Consider the following 14,842-nt stretch of genomic DNA (forward strand, 5'->3'; position numbering starts at 1 on the left):
GGCAGGGTGTACGAAACCCATGCTAAGTAACCAATGGGCCTTCAAACCGGTATCAATAGAAAGTTGGCCCTGCCCTGGCAACTGAGGTTTTGCTCCTTCTCCTGGCAGAATCCCTGATGGCCATCAGTGTCCACTCTTACTGATGGCCAACCCTCTCATCCAGCAGTATTGGCAAACAAACATTTCACCCAGTAGTTTGTTCATAGAGCCACCCAAACGCAATTCACCCCCTTGCAGACTTCCTGCAACCCCAACCCTCTGACCCCACATCACCCTGCAGAGCCCACAGCACTATGAAAATGGACTTGGCTGTTCATGGCTGCCTCCCCGTCACTGAAGTATCGGGCTGTCTGCCAGCTCCAGGAACAACCGGGGGTTAGGTGTGGGACTCTCGTTAGAAGGCATATAGTGCCTGAATGAGGGACCCGGCATCAGGAAGGGGTGGCCCACTGAGAGCCAACCCCCTGCCCTTGCTACTGACCCCCATACACCCCCCTCTCCCTCGACCCCCACACTGTGAGGCCCCTCCTGCCCTGACCTACCTGTGGCTTGGGTCCAGCGCTGCTCCTGGGCCTTTGGTAGGTGCTCCACCAGTAGCACCCTGGTCCACTCTGCCATCACCCCGACACCTCATCCCCTTCCCACAGCACCTTCCCATGCAATCACAGGAGGTGTAATACCTGCCCTTTTACTTCCTCTCTCCTCACCATCCAAGGCTCCAAACACTCCTTTCACGTGAAGCAGTGATTCACTTGTACTTATTTCAATTTAGAATACTGTATTAGCTGCTCACAATGCGGTCTCCTCTACGTTAGGGAGACCAAAGGCAGTTTGGGTGACCACTTTGCAGAACACCTCCGCTCAGTCCACAAGCATGACCCTGAGCTTCTGGTTGCTTGCCATTTTAATTCACCACCCTGCTCTCACACCCACATTTCTGTCCTCGGCCTGCTGCAGTGTTGCACTGAAGTTCAATGCAAGCTCGAAGACAGCACCTCATCTTCCGATTAAGCACACAAATTCAGACCATAAGCCCCATTATTTTTATTTTTACATATTTTAATTTTTATTTCATTTATTTTTTAACCATGTGCTGGTCTTAAAACTTGTTTTTTTTATGTTTTTGCTTTCGACAGAACTGTTCATTATTCTGCCATTAGCACTCTCTCTCTGGACTCATGCTTTGTATCGTACTACAACTATTTAGTATTCCCTTTGCATTCTGTTCCATGACATCTATTTCATTTAATCTCTCCTGCCCTCCGTCCTATCACAGGCCTTCCCTTTTGTTCTTCTTCTCCCTGCGCTCCCCCCCCCCCCCGCCCCCTTTCTCTTGCTCAACGACTGTTGCATTTCTAACTTTTGCCAGTTCTGATGAAAGGTCACAGACCTGAAATATTAACTCCGTTTCTTTCTACATAGATGCTGCCAGGCCGGCTGAGTATTTACGGCACTTTCTGCTCTTTTCATTTCAGAGTTCCAGCATCCACAGTATTTTGCTCTTATTCTTTCCCCACTACTCTTTAATTTGTGTCCCTTAGCCAATTTTGTACCCATGCTGCCATGGTTCCTGTAATCCAATGGGTTTTTATTTTGCTAACAAGTCTATTATGTGGTACTTGATAAAACATCTTTTGAAAGTCCACAGACACAACATCAATACATGACCTTCATCAACCCTTTGTTACTTCATCAAAGAACTTGGCTTTAACAAATCCGTGCTGACTTTCATTTATTAGCTCATACTTTTCTAAATTCCAATTATTATTTCTATAAGTTTTCCCACTACTGGCATTAGGCTGACTAGCCTGTAGTTGCTCGGTTCATCAATCTCCCCTTTTCTAGGCAGGAGTGTAACATTTGCAATCCTCCAGTCTTCTGACACCGTCCCCATATCCAATGAAGACTGGAAGATTGTAGATAGAGCCTCTGCAACTTCCAAACTTACTTCCATCAGTAACCTAGAATGTATCCCTCTGGACCGGTGACCTTTTTACTTTGAGTATTGCCAATCTTCTAAGGAGCCAAAGAGAGTTCAGAACAAATATCTTCCTACAAAGAAAAAAAGGGTGGGACTCCCAAATCTAGACCCCCCCCCCACCTAGATGTAAAGAGCATAGAGTAGATAAAGGCAAAAAATGTACGCTCATATCAGCTCAATAGGCAGAAAGCCTAGAGGAGTATAGACAATGCAGGGGAGAGGTTAACAAGGAAAATTAGGAAAGCAAAGAGATGGCATGAAAATATATTGGCAAGTAGAATCAAGGAAAATCTAAAGATGTTTGATAAATAAATAAAGAACAAGAGGTTAATTGAGGAAATTGTAGGGCCAATTAGACATCCAAAAGTTAGCTTGTATGTGGAGGCGGAAGATGTGGGCATGGTTCTTAATGAGTTTTTTGTGTCAGTTTTCACAAAAGAGCGGGATGAAGCAGACATTGTATTTAAGAAGTGTAAAATATTGGATCGGATAAACATAGTGAGGGAGGAAATATTAAAGTGTTTCACATCCTTGAAAGTAGATAAATCACCAGGCTGCTAAGAGAAGCAAGAAACAGCGGAAGCTCAGGCAAAAATTTTCCAAACCTCTCTGGCTACAGGCTTGGTGCCAGAGTAATGGAGGATAGCTCATGCAGTTCCATTGTTCAAGAAGGGAGGAAGAGATGGGCCGAGTAATTACAGGCCAACCAACCTAACCGCAGTGGTGGGCAAATTATTGGAAAAACTTCAGGGACAGTATAAATTGTCATGTAGAAAGGTACAAATTAATCAAGGACAGTTAGCATGGATTTATAAAGGGAATGCCATATCTGACAAACTTGATTGAATTTTTTGAGGAGGGAACAAGGAGGGTTAATGAGGCTAGCATGTTTGCTGTAGTCTACATAGATTTTAGCAAGGCTATTGACAAGGTCCTGCATGGCAGACTGGCCAGAAAATTAAAAGCTCATGGAATTCAAAGGAAGGAGGCAAGTTGGTTCCAAAATTGGCTCAGTGGCAGGAAGCAAAAGAATTATGGTCAATGGGTATTTTTGTGACTGGAAGGCTGTTTTGCATGGGTTCCACAGTACTCCGTATTGGACCTCTTGCTGTTCATGGTATATATAATGATTTAGACTTAAATGTAGGGGGCATAATTACGAGTTTGCAGATAATACGAAAATTGGCCATATAGTTGATAGTGAGGAAGAAAGCTGTAGAATGCAGGAAGATATCAATGGACTGGTGAGGTGGGCAGAAAAATGGCAAATGGAATTCAATCCAGAGAAGTGTGGGGTAATGTATTTGGGGAGGGTAGACAAGGCAAGGGAATACACAATAAATAGTAGGATTCTGAGAAGTGTAGAGGAACAGAGGGAGCTTGAAGTGCATATTCACAGATCCCTGTAGGTAGTAGGACAGGTAGAAAAGGTGGTCAAGAAGGCATACGGGATACTTTCCTTTATTGTATGTGAGCTGGGAGGTTTTTTTGCTCTGTGTAAAACACTAGTTTGACTGCAGCTAGAGTACTGCATACATCTCCTGGAAATCTGACTGCCGGACCTCAAGCCTTTCACTTCCAATGTCATGGACCACAAATTCTGGCTGTTCCCTTTCTCCCTCAAAATGTTCTGCACCGTCTCAATGATGTTCTTTACCCTGGCACCAGGGAGGCAACACTGGACTCACATTGGTGGTTGGAGAACCACCTGTCTTCCCATAACTACTGAATCCCATAAAATCACTGGATTTTTACACTTTGCTGTGCCCCCATGCACTCAGTTGCCCCATAGTGCTGTGGATGTGCTCTTGACTGCACCTCCCCAAGGTGTCATCATCCTCACTGCTATTTCAGTGCTGAAAACTGCTGAGAGAATGCCACATTCCTGGCAGATTCCTGTGCTGCAAGCCTTTTCCTACCCTGACGGATGGCCATCCACTTACTATCCTCCTGAATTCTCTAACTACAGGGTGATCACCTCCTGGAACATGTGCTGCAGAAAATTCTCAGTTTCCCATATGTCCAATAGTGACTGCAGCCACTCCTCAGGATCAGAAACCCTTAGCTCGATATGGAGCAACTGGAGGCACTTTCTACACACATAGGGCTGAATTTTGTTCTCAGCCCGACGTCAGGTTCTGTGGTGGGGGGGGGGGGGGGGGGAAACCAGAGAATCAGAGCAGCAGTGGCCGTCACGGAGCCTGACACTGGGATCACTGGGCCTGATCTTCCTGGCAATGGCGAGGCTCCGTGGCAGCATCTCCGCTGCTCTGTGGCAGGAGACTACTTTAAATATTTAAAATATCTCTGCATAAATTTAAATTCAATTCCTCACGATCTTACCTTCAGTTCCCAATCTCGGGCATGTCGTGCGGCACTCATGTGCCTTCATTTTTCCGTCCAGGAGAAGTTGGCACCACCGAGTTGGGGACAGGGTCAACTCTGCATTATTTAGTGTATGGGGGTGGTAGGAAGGGATCAACTCTGCATTATTTTAAATTGTTTGCAGTTTTGTCAGCCTTTTAAAAATGGCGCCAGCACCTGCTCCTGCATCAGGTGATACCATGAACAGCGTCGCCAATGCTGCCCCCATGATTGGGCAGGGGCGGCTGCTGTCAATGTTAAGTGGCCCCCGCCGCATAATTGTGGCGACACAGCAGCATGGGTCTCATGCGGGGTGGCCGCCATTTTCTGCACCCACGGCCGCTCCCAACAGCGGGACAACAAAATCCAGCCCATGGTTGTCCAGGACCATGAAGCATCTGGGAGCTCCCACATGCCACAGCAGCTGTGGGCAATGGGGCTCAACTGCCCTCTCATTTCCCTCAACAAAAAATCCCTTTCGATCTAGTTAATTTCTCTGATACATTTCAATCTTAACAACCCTTTAAGCCCAATATTATCCACCTAGCTTATTTATTGCATGTTCTATATGTCTCCATCTTTACAGTGGAATGTGCTCGGTCTTGAAATTAATCCTTCTCCAATGTGCCAGCACTATTGAGGGGAAAAAACAGGATTTGCAAGAACGCAGTTTAAACCAATTCTTTCTATTGCTGTTCTGTACCGGAATAAAGTAAAAACATATCTACACTTGTACAATGTCATGAAAATGTGTTCTCTTTTTCTGAATTTTCATATAAAACTGTAAAAGGGATTCTGTATGGAGCCACTACTTTAACATTTTATGAATGGATTTTAAGAGCTCTAATGTATATGAAGGCTTTTAAGGAAAAGAAAATGAAAATGAAAAAGAAAAAGACATGCAAACAATGCAATTAAGGAAAATAATGTATTTTCTTACAGTAAAGTCACGTTTACTGAAACTTGTGGCACATAGCGTAGGTGCACATCTACACATTCCAATTCTGTTTCCTGGCAATCACACCTCTGGGGGTAGTCCTGAAGTACTGTAAAATAAGTACATATCACATCTGATAACATGCAAAGGATTTCTTAATAACTTTTGTCCAGCTGCTATAGTTTCTTTTCTGCATATTAAGACCCAAAAGGTCCAGGCTGACTAGGGTTTGAATATTCAGTCTGGTTTATTTAAACTAAAACGTATTAGGGGTTATTTTTGTCTTGTCACACTGAAAGTCATGGCATTCACCAATTTAAAAAAAAACACCCACCAATTGGCCTTTTGAGGCCTACCTGATTGGATTTTCGAACAGGTCTTGAAATGGGCAGCCAGGCTCCCTCTTAAAGGCAGAATCACAGAGTCATTTATGGTACAGAAAAAGGCCATTTGACCCATTAAGTCCATGCCGGTTCTCCGCAGAGCAATCCAGTCAGTCCCACTCCCCTGCTTGATCCCAGTAGCCCTGCAAGTTTAGTTACTTCAAGTGTCCATCCAATTTCTTTTTGAAATCATTGATTGTTTCCACTTCCATCACCCACATGGGCAGCAAATTCCAGTTCATTACCACTCGCTGCTTAAAAACGTTCCTCCTCACATTCCACCTGCATCTCTTGCCCAAAACCTTCAATCTGTATCCTCTAGTCCTTGTACCATCAGTTAATGGGAACAGTTTTTACTGGTCTACCTTATCTAAGCCTGTCCTAATCGTGTACACCTCTATCAAATCTCCCCTCAATCTCCTTTGCTCCAAGGAGAACAACCTTAATTTTTCCAATATAAACTTTGCAACTAAAAATCCCCGATTCTTGGAATCATTCTGGTAAATCTCCTCTACACCTTCTCAAGGACCTTCACATCCTTCCTAAAGTGCAGTGACCAGAACAGGACACAATACTCTAGTTGGGGCCTAACCAGAGCTTTATAAAGGTTCAGCATAACTTCCCTGCTTTTGTACTCAATGCCTCTATTTATGAAGTCCAAGATCCCATATGCTTTGCTAACCACGCTCTCATTATGTCCTGCCACCTACAAAGGTCGATGCACATGCACACCCAGGTCCCTCTGTTCCTGCACACTCTTTAGAACGTGCTTTATTTAATATTTAAAATTCTCATCCTCATGTTCAAATTCCTTCATGGCCTCCCCTTCCCTAACCTCCTCCAGCCTACAATTCTCCATGAACTCAGCTTTCCTCTAATTCTGGTCTCCTGTGTGTTCTCCATTTCCTTTGCCCCCATCATTGGCAATTGTGCCTTCAGCTGTCTTGGTCCTAAGTTCTGGAATTGCCTTCCCAAACTCCTCCACCTCTCACTTCTCCTCCAAGACCATTCTTAAAGCCTATCTCTTTAACCAAGCTTTTTGTCACCTGTCCGAAGATCTCCTTCTTTGGCTCAGTGTCAATTTTTGTCTGATTACAGTCCTGTAAACCTCCTTGGGATATTTTACTATGTTAAAAGGTGCTATGTAAATGCAAATTATTGTTGTGGAATTGAAGTCTTATGTCTGTTGTAGCAATTTTGACATACCAATTGGCAGAGAGTGCATTGCACATACTCCACTCGGTAATTCCAGAAATTAAAACAGCCTAACTAGCTGCAGAATGCTCAAAGCAAGATTTAAGGTTTAAAAGTGATTTTTTAGGGGTCAGAAGGAGCATTAATGCTCTACCAAGCCCCTTTAAAAAATCCACTTCTATGATGAACAACTATTCTCAGCCAGCCCCCAAAATCACCTTCCCCTCATTCAACTTCCCTTTTATCAATGGGCTCCATGTCAAATTTTCATCCATCTCTGATGGGCGAGCTACTCAAAATGCACGAGTAGCTAGCTGGCAATATGGAAATAAGGCTTGACCATGAAAATTAGTTGGGCATTGGATGGATTCCAACAGATGGGCATTGGGCTTACACTGCCCACTAATTTCCCGATGGAATTGATCATCTGAAATTAACCTGCACTAAATTTAAAACTAAAATTGGATGTCTTCACCCCACCAAATCATATTACAATAGCTACCCAAAACAATAGGTAGAACAGGTTTTTAAAATCTTACTTTCAGACATATGCAAAACCATTGAAAAGGGCAACTCTTTGCTACTGTAATCCCTCCCCATACCATATTAATCTTACTATAGTTAGAAATTAAGGTTTGAGTGGAATGAATTTACAAAGTATAGCAGTAACCTAGTGGCAATTGAGGGGAGAAAAGATATTTCTTTTTTAATGAAATTGAGGATACATGGAGTTCTATGAAAGGGCCCTTTTAACAGGGTCATTTTTAAAAACAGAAATTAGACTTAAGAAAGTGCTTACCAAACTTATCTTCAGGTGGAATTCTTACCATATAACCTTGTTGCCAGGCTACCCTGGGAATTCCACTTGAAGTACCCTCTATAGGCTCAGTGAGACCCACATGAGCCTGCAGGTAACCCCAAAGTAAAAGAGGTAAATACAATCAATCCCTCTGCATAATGTGACAAAATGTCATCACTCAAGAACTAAATTTACTTTTTTTAAATCTTCTCTTCAACCCAAATGGCCTCTTGCACTTCCTCTTGGAATGGCAGAATGTCACCCAGAGACTGCATTGCCTCAATGGGCCAGGCATCTCAGTTATATTTGTCATATATGTGGGTGCCTGCCCAAATATTTAAATTATCCCATTCCCCAGGATGGGGTTAAGGAAAGGTGGAACTGGTAAATGGAAATTCCAGCTCACTAACTTCTGGCATTACGATTGGGTTGCCAAAATTTTAATTCTTTAACGTCTGAAATAACATTCTAGTTTTATCAGATTTTTTGAAAAACCCCAAGGAATAGATAAACATTTGAAGTATGAGACTATATCACTTACAGCAAACTTCTGATATGTTTTCATTGCCAGTTGAACTAAAGACGATTTCAAACTTATCTGCCCAGCCAGTATTATCATCTAAAAGGATAGCAGAGCACAATTCAATATATTTTAGACACAGAAAAGTATTTGAAGCTGACATAGATTTTAAAGGAGCCCTTGGTGTCGGTATCCGTGGTGGGAGGGGCCTGAAGATGGCCCCAGATGAGGCCCGCCACAGACCTTGACACCAGCAGGGCCCAGCCCGATCCTCCTGGTGGCAGTGAGGCACTGTGGCAGCCTCTCGGCCGCTGGGCAATGGGACCTGAATTAACATATGCAAATTAATGAAATTAATAAATTAACATGCACTTACCTGGTATCTTAGGGGTCCGCCACGATCTTCAAAGCGACGGCCGGCATTCCCGTGCCTTTGGATCCCCGTCTGGGGAAATGGGGTCAAATTAACTTCATGGGTGTAGGGGATGGTGGGAAGGGTTGTAGTTTAAACGTTGTGCAATTTGAGGGGGGAAAGGTCAGATAGTAAAGGTAAGAGTTTTTGTGGGGGGGGGGGGGGAGAAAGGCATGTATTTTTGTAATTTTATTAAATATTTAAACAAGCTGACGCCATTGCTGGGGACAGACAGCCGTCCTCTACACATGATTGGGCGGGATGGCCCGCTCTGGCTATTTAAATGAGCTGCCGCACTAGAGATCGCGGCGGCTCTCTGGCGTGCAGCCTGCGCAGGCAGGCCGCCATTTTTGAAGGCACCGATCCAGCCCATAGTAAAACCTTGTTACCCCAGGATTAAAATCAAAATTTAAATAATAATCATTTGATTACTTCAGAAGTGAGCTAAAAGCTTGGACCAGAGGACAGAAGTGGAGATTAGTGACAAGTAAACTTAGAACATATATTAGGAAATAATATGTTGATTAAATACATTTATAATAATCTACCAAGCAGGTTAAGAAAAGGCAAAAATACTAGGGTCATTTAAAATACAATTAAAGATTATGATACCTGAACTAATATACCAGAGGATGAGTTTCAATGGAATTGAAGTCCTTTTTCAATTTTGGTTTTCTTAACTCTTTAGAATCATGGAAGATGAAAAGGTACCAATATAAACATAATAAAAATCACCACTCCAGTATAATTTTGCTTTACATCAATGTACATCATTGTAATTCCATACATTCCTTTCACATTTACCCTAGTTAGGAGCAGTTGTTGCTATAAGTATCTGGATGAAAGGATTCGTGAGAATAAGTTAAACTGGCAATTTTAGCTCCTTCATATTCTTTCCTCTTTATAGCCCTGCTAATGAGTATTGGAAAACCATAGACATATTGCCCATTTTTTATGTCCTTTGCTCTCTACTGGTATAGTTGAAGCTCAACAATCAAATGTACATTGCCTGGACAGAACTTTAGAGCTCAGCTCCACTGAGATATGCACAATATCAAGAAGAACGAACATCAAACATTGTGTGAGAATACATGGGAAGACTTCAGTCTAAAATACACCAATGCATGAGCTATAGTATGGTAAAATACATTTAATAATTTTTTTCCCATGCTAATTCACCTGCAAACATTTCAGAATATCATTTTGACTGACATACAATGGGAACACTTTAAAATAACATTCATTTGTTCACTGCAAAAAAATGTTTTAGTTTACAATGCACAGGGAATCACCTCTGGCGATGCAACATGGCAGTTACTGTTCCCTCTATGGAATCAAATCTGAGTCCCAGTCGAAGCTAATTCTTCAATAGCATTTGGAAATCAGTCTAAAATTCTGGAGATAATGGCCAAGAATTTAAAGCTGTTTAACATTATTGTAATCATTACTTTGCAAGAATGTCTGGACAAAGCGGTGTTCAGAAATCATTGTTAAAATGTCAGGTTTAAAAAAAAAATAGCTAAAGATAACTCAATAACTGACTTCACTATTCAAATTTATGGGGGGGCGGGTGTGGTGGGTAGAAAAACAAAAATGAAAATAACCAAATTTATCCTATGCTGGCTCAATCTATTAGTGTCAAAATTTCATAACCTTTCAACTTTGCAGCGTTGGCAACTTTCACTGAATAAGCAGATCTAATCCAAATCCACATGTAACAACACGTCAGATTATAATTGTTCCAACAATGCTTTTTCATAAACTGGAATTATATGCAATGTAAATGACAGTCTGACATGTTACTCCATTTCAGATGATCAAAAGTACATTACCACAATCCTCCTCATCTGCTCCGTTTTCACAGTCTTTAATTTTATTGCAATGCGATGATTGTGGTATACACACAGAGAGATTGCCACATGGGAAAAATCCAATTGGGCAACTAGGATTCTGAGAGATAGTTTCTGTCATTGCAAGTTCTAAAGAGGAAAAAGAGAGAGAATGAAATATTGCAATTGTTTTTACATAAAGACTTACTTGTGAAAAATTGCTCCTTTCAAGACCAAGTTACAAATTATTGAAATATTTAACAGGAGTTCAGCAAATGAATAAGGCAGCCAGGATATACAAAATACAACAAGGAACAAACTATTTGATTCATGTCACCACTTTAAATTGATCCTGGTCCACTTGAAAGAACAAAATTATTTAACCATTTTGTTTTTTGTTTCCAATTTTCTTACATTTCTATTCTCCTCACTAGAGGGCTCTGTCTGCTGCTGGCATTCATGGTTGGATTTTGTGTTGGAGGTGAGGCTCCGGGCGCTAGGCCGAAAAGGAGGAGGAAAGCCCGCCTCTGCCTTTTCGCGCCCCACCACCCCCTGGGGCAATCCTCTGGTCTTTTTAAATCAAAGTTTCATCAGTAGCCGGGATCCCTATCCCTTTAAAGATGGGGATCCCACCTCCAAGAGCTGCCAGCCAGTTAGAGGGCCGGCAGCACAGCAGTAGCGGCAACGACATTGGGAGAGGTGGCCACTGCTAGTACTGCAGAGGCCTCGGACCCAGGCCTAGTGATGAAACCCCGGACCCAAGGTGAGTGAGGCAGGGTCACCAGGTCCAGTTCAGAAGGCCCCAGCAAGGCGGACTTGGGGGTGGGGGTGGGGTGTGGTGGTCACACAGTTCAGGGGGAGGTGGGTCCTGAGGGTTAAACTGGTTCACGACAGGGGTCGCCATGGGCAATCTCTGGCCCACGGAGGAGGGACCCTCCCCCCTCAAGCCCGCAGGCAGAAAGGGCACCTCATTTTACAAGGTTACAAGGTGTCCTCCCTGCATGGCAGAAGCCCCTGCACCCCCCCCCCCCCCCACCACTGCTGGTAAGATCTCAGCAGCAGTGGGAACAAGCCCTTAATAGTCCACTTAAAGGCCTCAATTGGCCTCTGGGTAAGGAGGTCATCGTTGGCCTATCCCACACCTGGGAAGATTGCTTAGCGATGGGGAGATGATGGGCTCATCAACCACCAACCCCCCCAGATCCCCCTCACCACCAATTGCAATTCTTTGTGCCCTATCCTGCCTCCAACCCCACCTCTGGGGGACACATGTGTGAGCTGAAGTAGTGCGTATGAGGTTATTCATTCACAGTAAGAATCAGAGCCAAACCAGATTCTTTCACAGACACACAAACACATTTTTCAGTGCAGGAGCAGGAGTCCTGGCTGTTTTTTTTTTTTCTTTTCTCCCTGACGAGAGGATGCCAAGGAAAATGGTAGTGCCCTCATATTGCCCCAGTTGAGATCAGTTAGTTAAGCAAATATAGGCACTAAATTTAAGACTAAGGCTCAGTATCACATCTTGCTGTGCATCACTTTACTGAGAACTTGGAGCCATGACCACATTCACAGATTTGGTAGAAGATCCCAAAAATATACATACTATTCTTTCGTTTTTTTTTAAAAAAAAAAGAAAACCCTCCAGTTTGTACTTCTCAACTTCTTAAAAGAAAAATATTAAAAAAATACAGGTGTCTATAGCAAAATTTTAACTTGATCAGTTTTGTTTATAAAATATTCTGAAGTATGAATATATTTAAGATATGATCTAATTGAGGTGTTTAAAGTAATTAAAGGAATTGATACAGTAGATAGAGAAAACTATATTCTCAGGCTGAAGAATCCAGAACAAGGGGGAAATAATCTTAAGATTAGAGCTAGGCCATTCAGGGGTGGTGTCAGGAAGCTCTTCTTCACACAAAAGTTAATGAAAACACAGAACTCTCTCCCCAAAAAGCTTCTGGGGCTAGGTCAGAGTTTTACAGCACAGAAACAGGCCCTTCGGCCCAACGCGCCTGCGCCGACCATCAAGCACCCGCCCTAACTAATCCCATTTCCCCGCAGACTTGTATGTTATGGTGTTTCAAGTGCTCATCTAAATATTTCTTGAATATCATGAGTATTCCTGCCTCCACCACCGCCCCCCAGGCAGTGTGCTTCAGATTCCAACCACCCTCCAGGTGAAAAAATTCCTCCTCAACTCCCCTCCAAATCTCCAGCCCCTTAACCTAAATCCATGCCCCCGCAGTCACTGACCTCTCCGCTAAGGGAAAAAGTTTCCTCCTATCTATCCTATCAATGCCCCTCATAATTTTGTATACCTCAATCAGGTCCCCCCCAAGCCCTCTCCGCTCCAAGGAAAACAACCCCAGCCCATCCCGTCTGTCCCCTTAACTGAAATGCTCCAGCCCAGGCAACATCCTGGTGAATCTCCTCTGCACCCTCTCCACTGCAATCACATCCTTCCGACAGTGTGGCGACCAGAACTGCACACAGCACTCCAACTGTGGCCCAACCAGCGTCCTATACAGCTCCATCATAACCTCCTCATTCCTGCACTCCACACCTCGGCCAACAAAGGCAAACATCCTGCATGCCTTCTCAACCACCCCATCCACCTGTGCCGCCGCCCCCAGTGATCTATGGACAAGCACCCCAAGGCCCTTCCGACCCTCTGCACTCCCAAGGATCCTACCATTCATTTTATATTCCACTGCCTTGCCAGACCTCCCAAAGTGCATCACCTCACACCTCTCAGGATTAAACTCCATCTACCACTACTCCGCCCATCCTACCAGCCCATCCATATCGTCCCGCAATCTAAGGCTTTCCTCCTCACTATCCACGACACCAATTTTCGTATCGTCTGCGAACTTACCAATCACAGGGGCGGCACAGTGGTTAGCACTGCAGCCTCGCAGTTCCAGGGACCCAGGTTCAATTCTGGGTACTGCCCGTGCGGAGTTTGCAAGTTCTCCCTGTGACCCCGTGGGTTTTCGCCGGGTGCTCCAGTTTCCTCCCACAGCCAAAGACTTGCAGGCTGATAGGTAAATTGGCCATTGTAAATTGCCCCTAGTGTAGGTAGGTGATATGGGATTACTGCAGGGTTAGTATAAATGGGTGGTTGTTGGTCGGCACAGCCTCGGTGGGCCGAAGGGCCTGTTTCAGTGCTGTATCTCAAAAAAAAACCATCTACATTCACGTCCAAATCATTAATGTACACCACAAACAGCAAGGGTCCCAGCACCGATCCCCGCAGTACGCCACCGTTCACAGGTCTCCACTCGCAGAAACAACCCTCTACCATCACCCTCTGCCTCTAAGCCAATTTTGAATCCAATTTGCCAAATTACCCTGGATCCCATGGGCCCCTACCTTCCTAACTAATCTCCCATGCGGAACCCTATCAAAAGCACTACCGAAGTCCATGTAGACCACACCAACGTCTCCACCCTCGTCTATACCTCTAGTTACCTCCTCGAAAAATTCAATCAAGTTAGCCAGACACTATCTCCCCCCGATAAAGCTACGCTGACCATCCCCGATCAATCCCTGCCTCTCCAAGTGGAGATTAATCCTGTCTCAGATCCTGTCCAACAATTTCCCCACCACTGAAGCCTGACTCACCAGCCTGTAATTACCCAGTTTATCCCTGCTACCCTTCTTGAATAATGATACCACATTCACTGTCCTCCAGTCCTCTGGTACCTCTCCTGTGGCCAGAGAGGATCTGAAAATTTGTGTCAAAGCCCCTGCTATCTCCTCCCCCGCCTCACACAACAGCCCGGGATACATCCCATCTGGGCCTGGGGATCCATCCACTTTTAAGCCCGCTAATACAACGAATGCTTCCTTCTTTTCAATGCTAATTTGATCAAGTATATCACAATCCCCCTCCCTGATCACTACACCTACATCATCCTTCTCCATAGTGAACACAGATGAAAACCTCACCTATGTCCTCCGGCTCCACACACAGATTGCCTCTTTGATCCCTAATGGGCCCCACTTTTTCCCTGGTTATTCTCTTGCTCCTAACATACTTATAAAACACCTTAGGATTTTCCTTTATCTTGTCTGCCAGTGATTTTTCATGCCCCCTCTTCGCTCTCCTAATTACTTTTTTTTTAAGTACTCCCCTACACTTTCTATACTCCTCTAGGACCTCTGCTGTTTTCAGCACTCTGAATCTGCCATACGCCTCCTTTTTTTTCCCCTTATCCAATCCTCTATATCCCTTGACATCCAGGGTTCCCTTGACCGGTTGGTCCTACTCTTCACCTTTACAGGAACATGCTGCACCTGAACCCTCACAATTTCCCTTCTAAATGACTCCCACAGGTCTGATGTAGGCTTTTCTTTAAGCTGCTCCCAGTTCACTTTGGCCAGATCCTGTTTTATCATATTGAAATCTGCCTTCCCC

At 44.1% G+C, this 14,842-nt stretch overlaps 1 protein-coding gene across 1 annotated transcript in view; it reads right to left on the bottom strand.

Moving 5' to 3' along the window:
* rxfp2b (relaxin family peptide receptor 2b) overlaps nucleotides 1–14,842 on the bottom strand; it is a 264,102-nt gene that overhangs the window by 222,683 nt on the left and 26,577 nt on the right. Inside the window, 3 exon segments of the mRNA XM_068034408.1 lie at nucleotides 5,286–5,391; nucleotides 8,200–8,277; nucleotides 10,423–10,569. Of these exon segments, the coding sequence (XP_067890509.1) occupies nucleotides 5,286–5,391; nucleotides 8,200–8,277; nucleotides 10,423–10,569 (331 nt within the window).

This window comes from Heterodontus francisci, chromosome 6, assembly GCF_036365525.1.
Source record: "Heterodontus francisci isolate sHetFra1 chromosome 6, sHetFra1.hap1, whole genome shotgun sequence".
NCBI lineage: Eukaryota > Metazoa > Chordata > Chondrichthyes > Heterodontiformes > Heterodontidae > Heterodontus > Heterodontus francisci.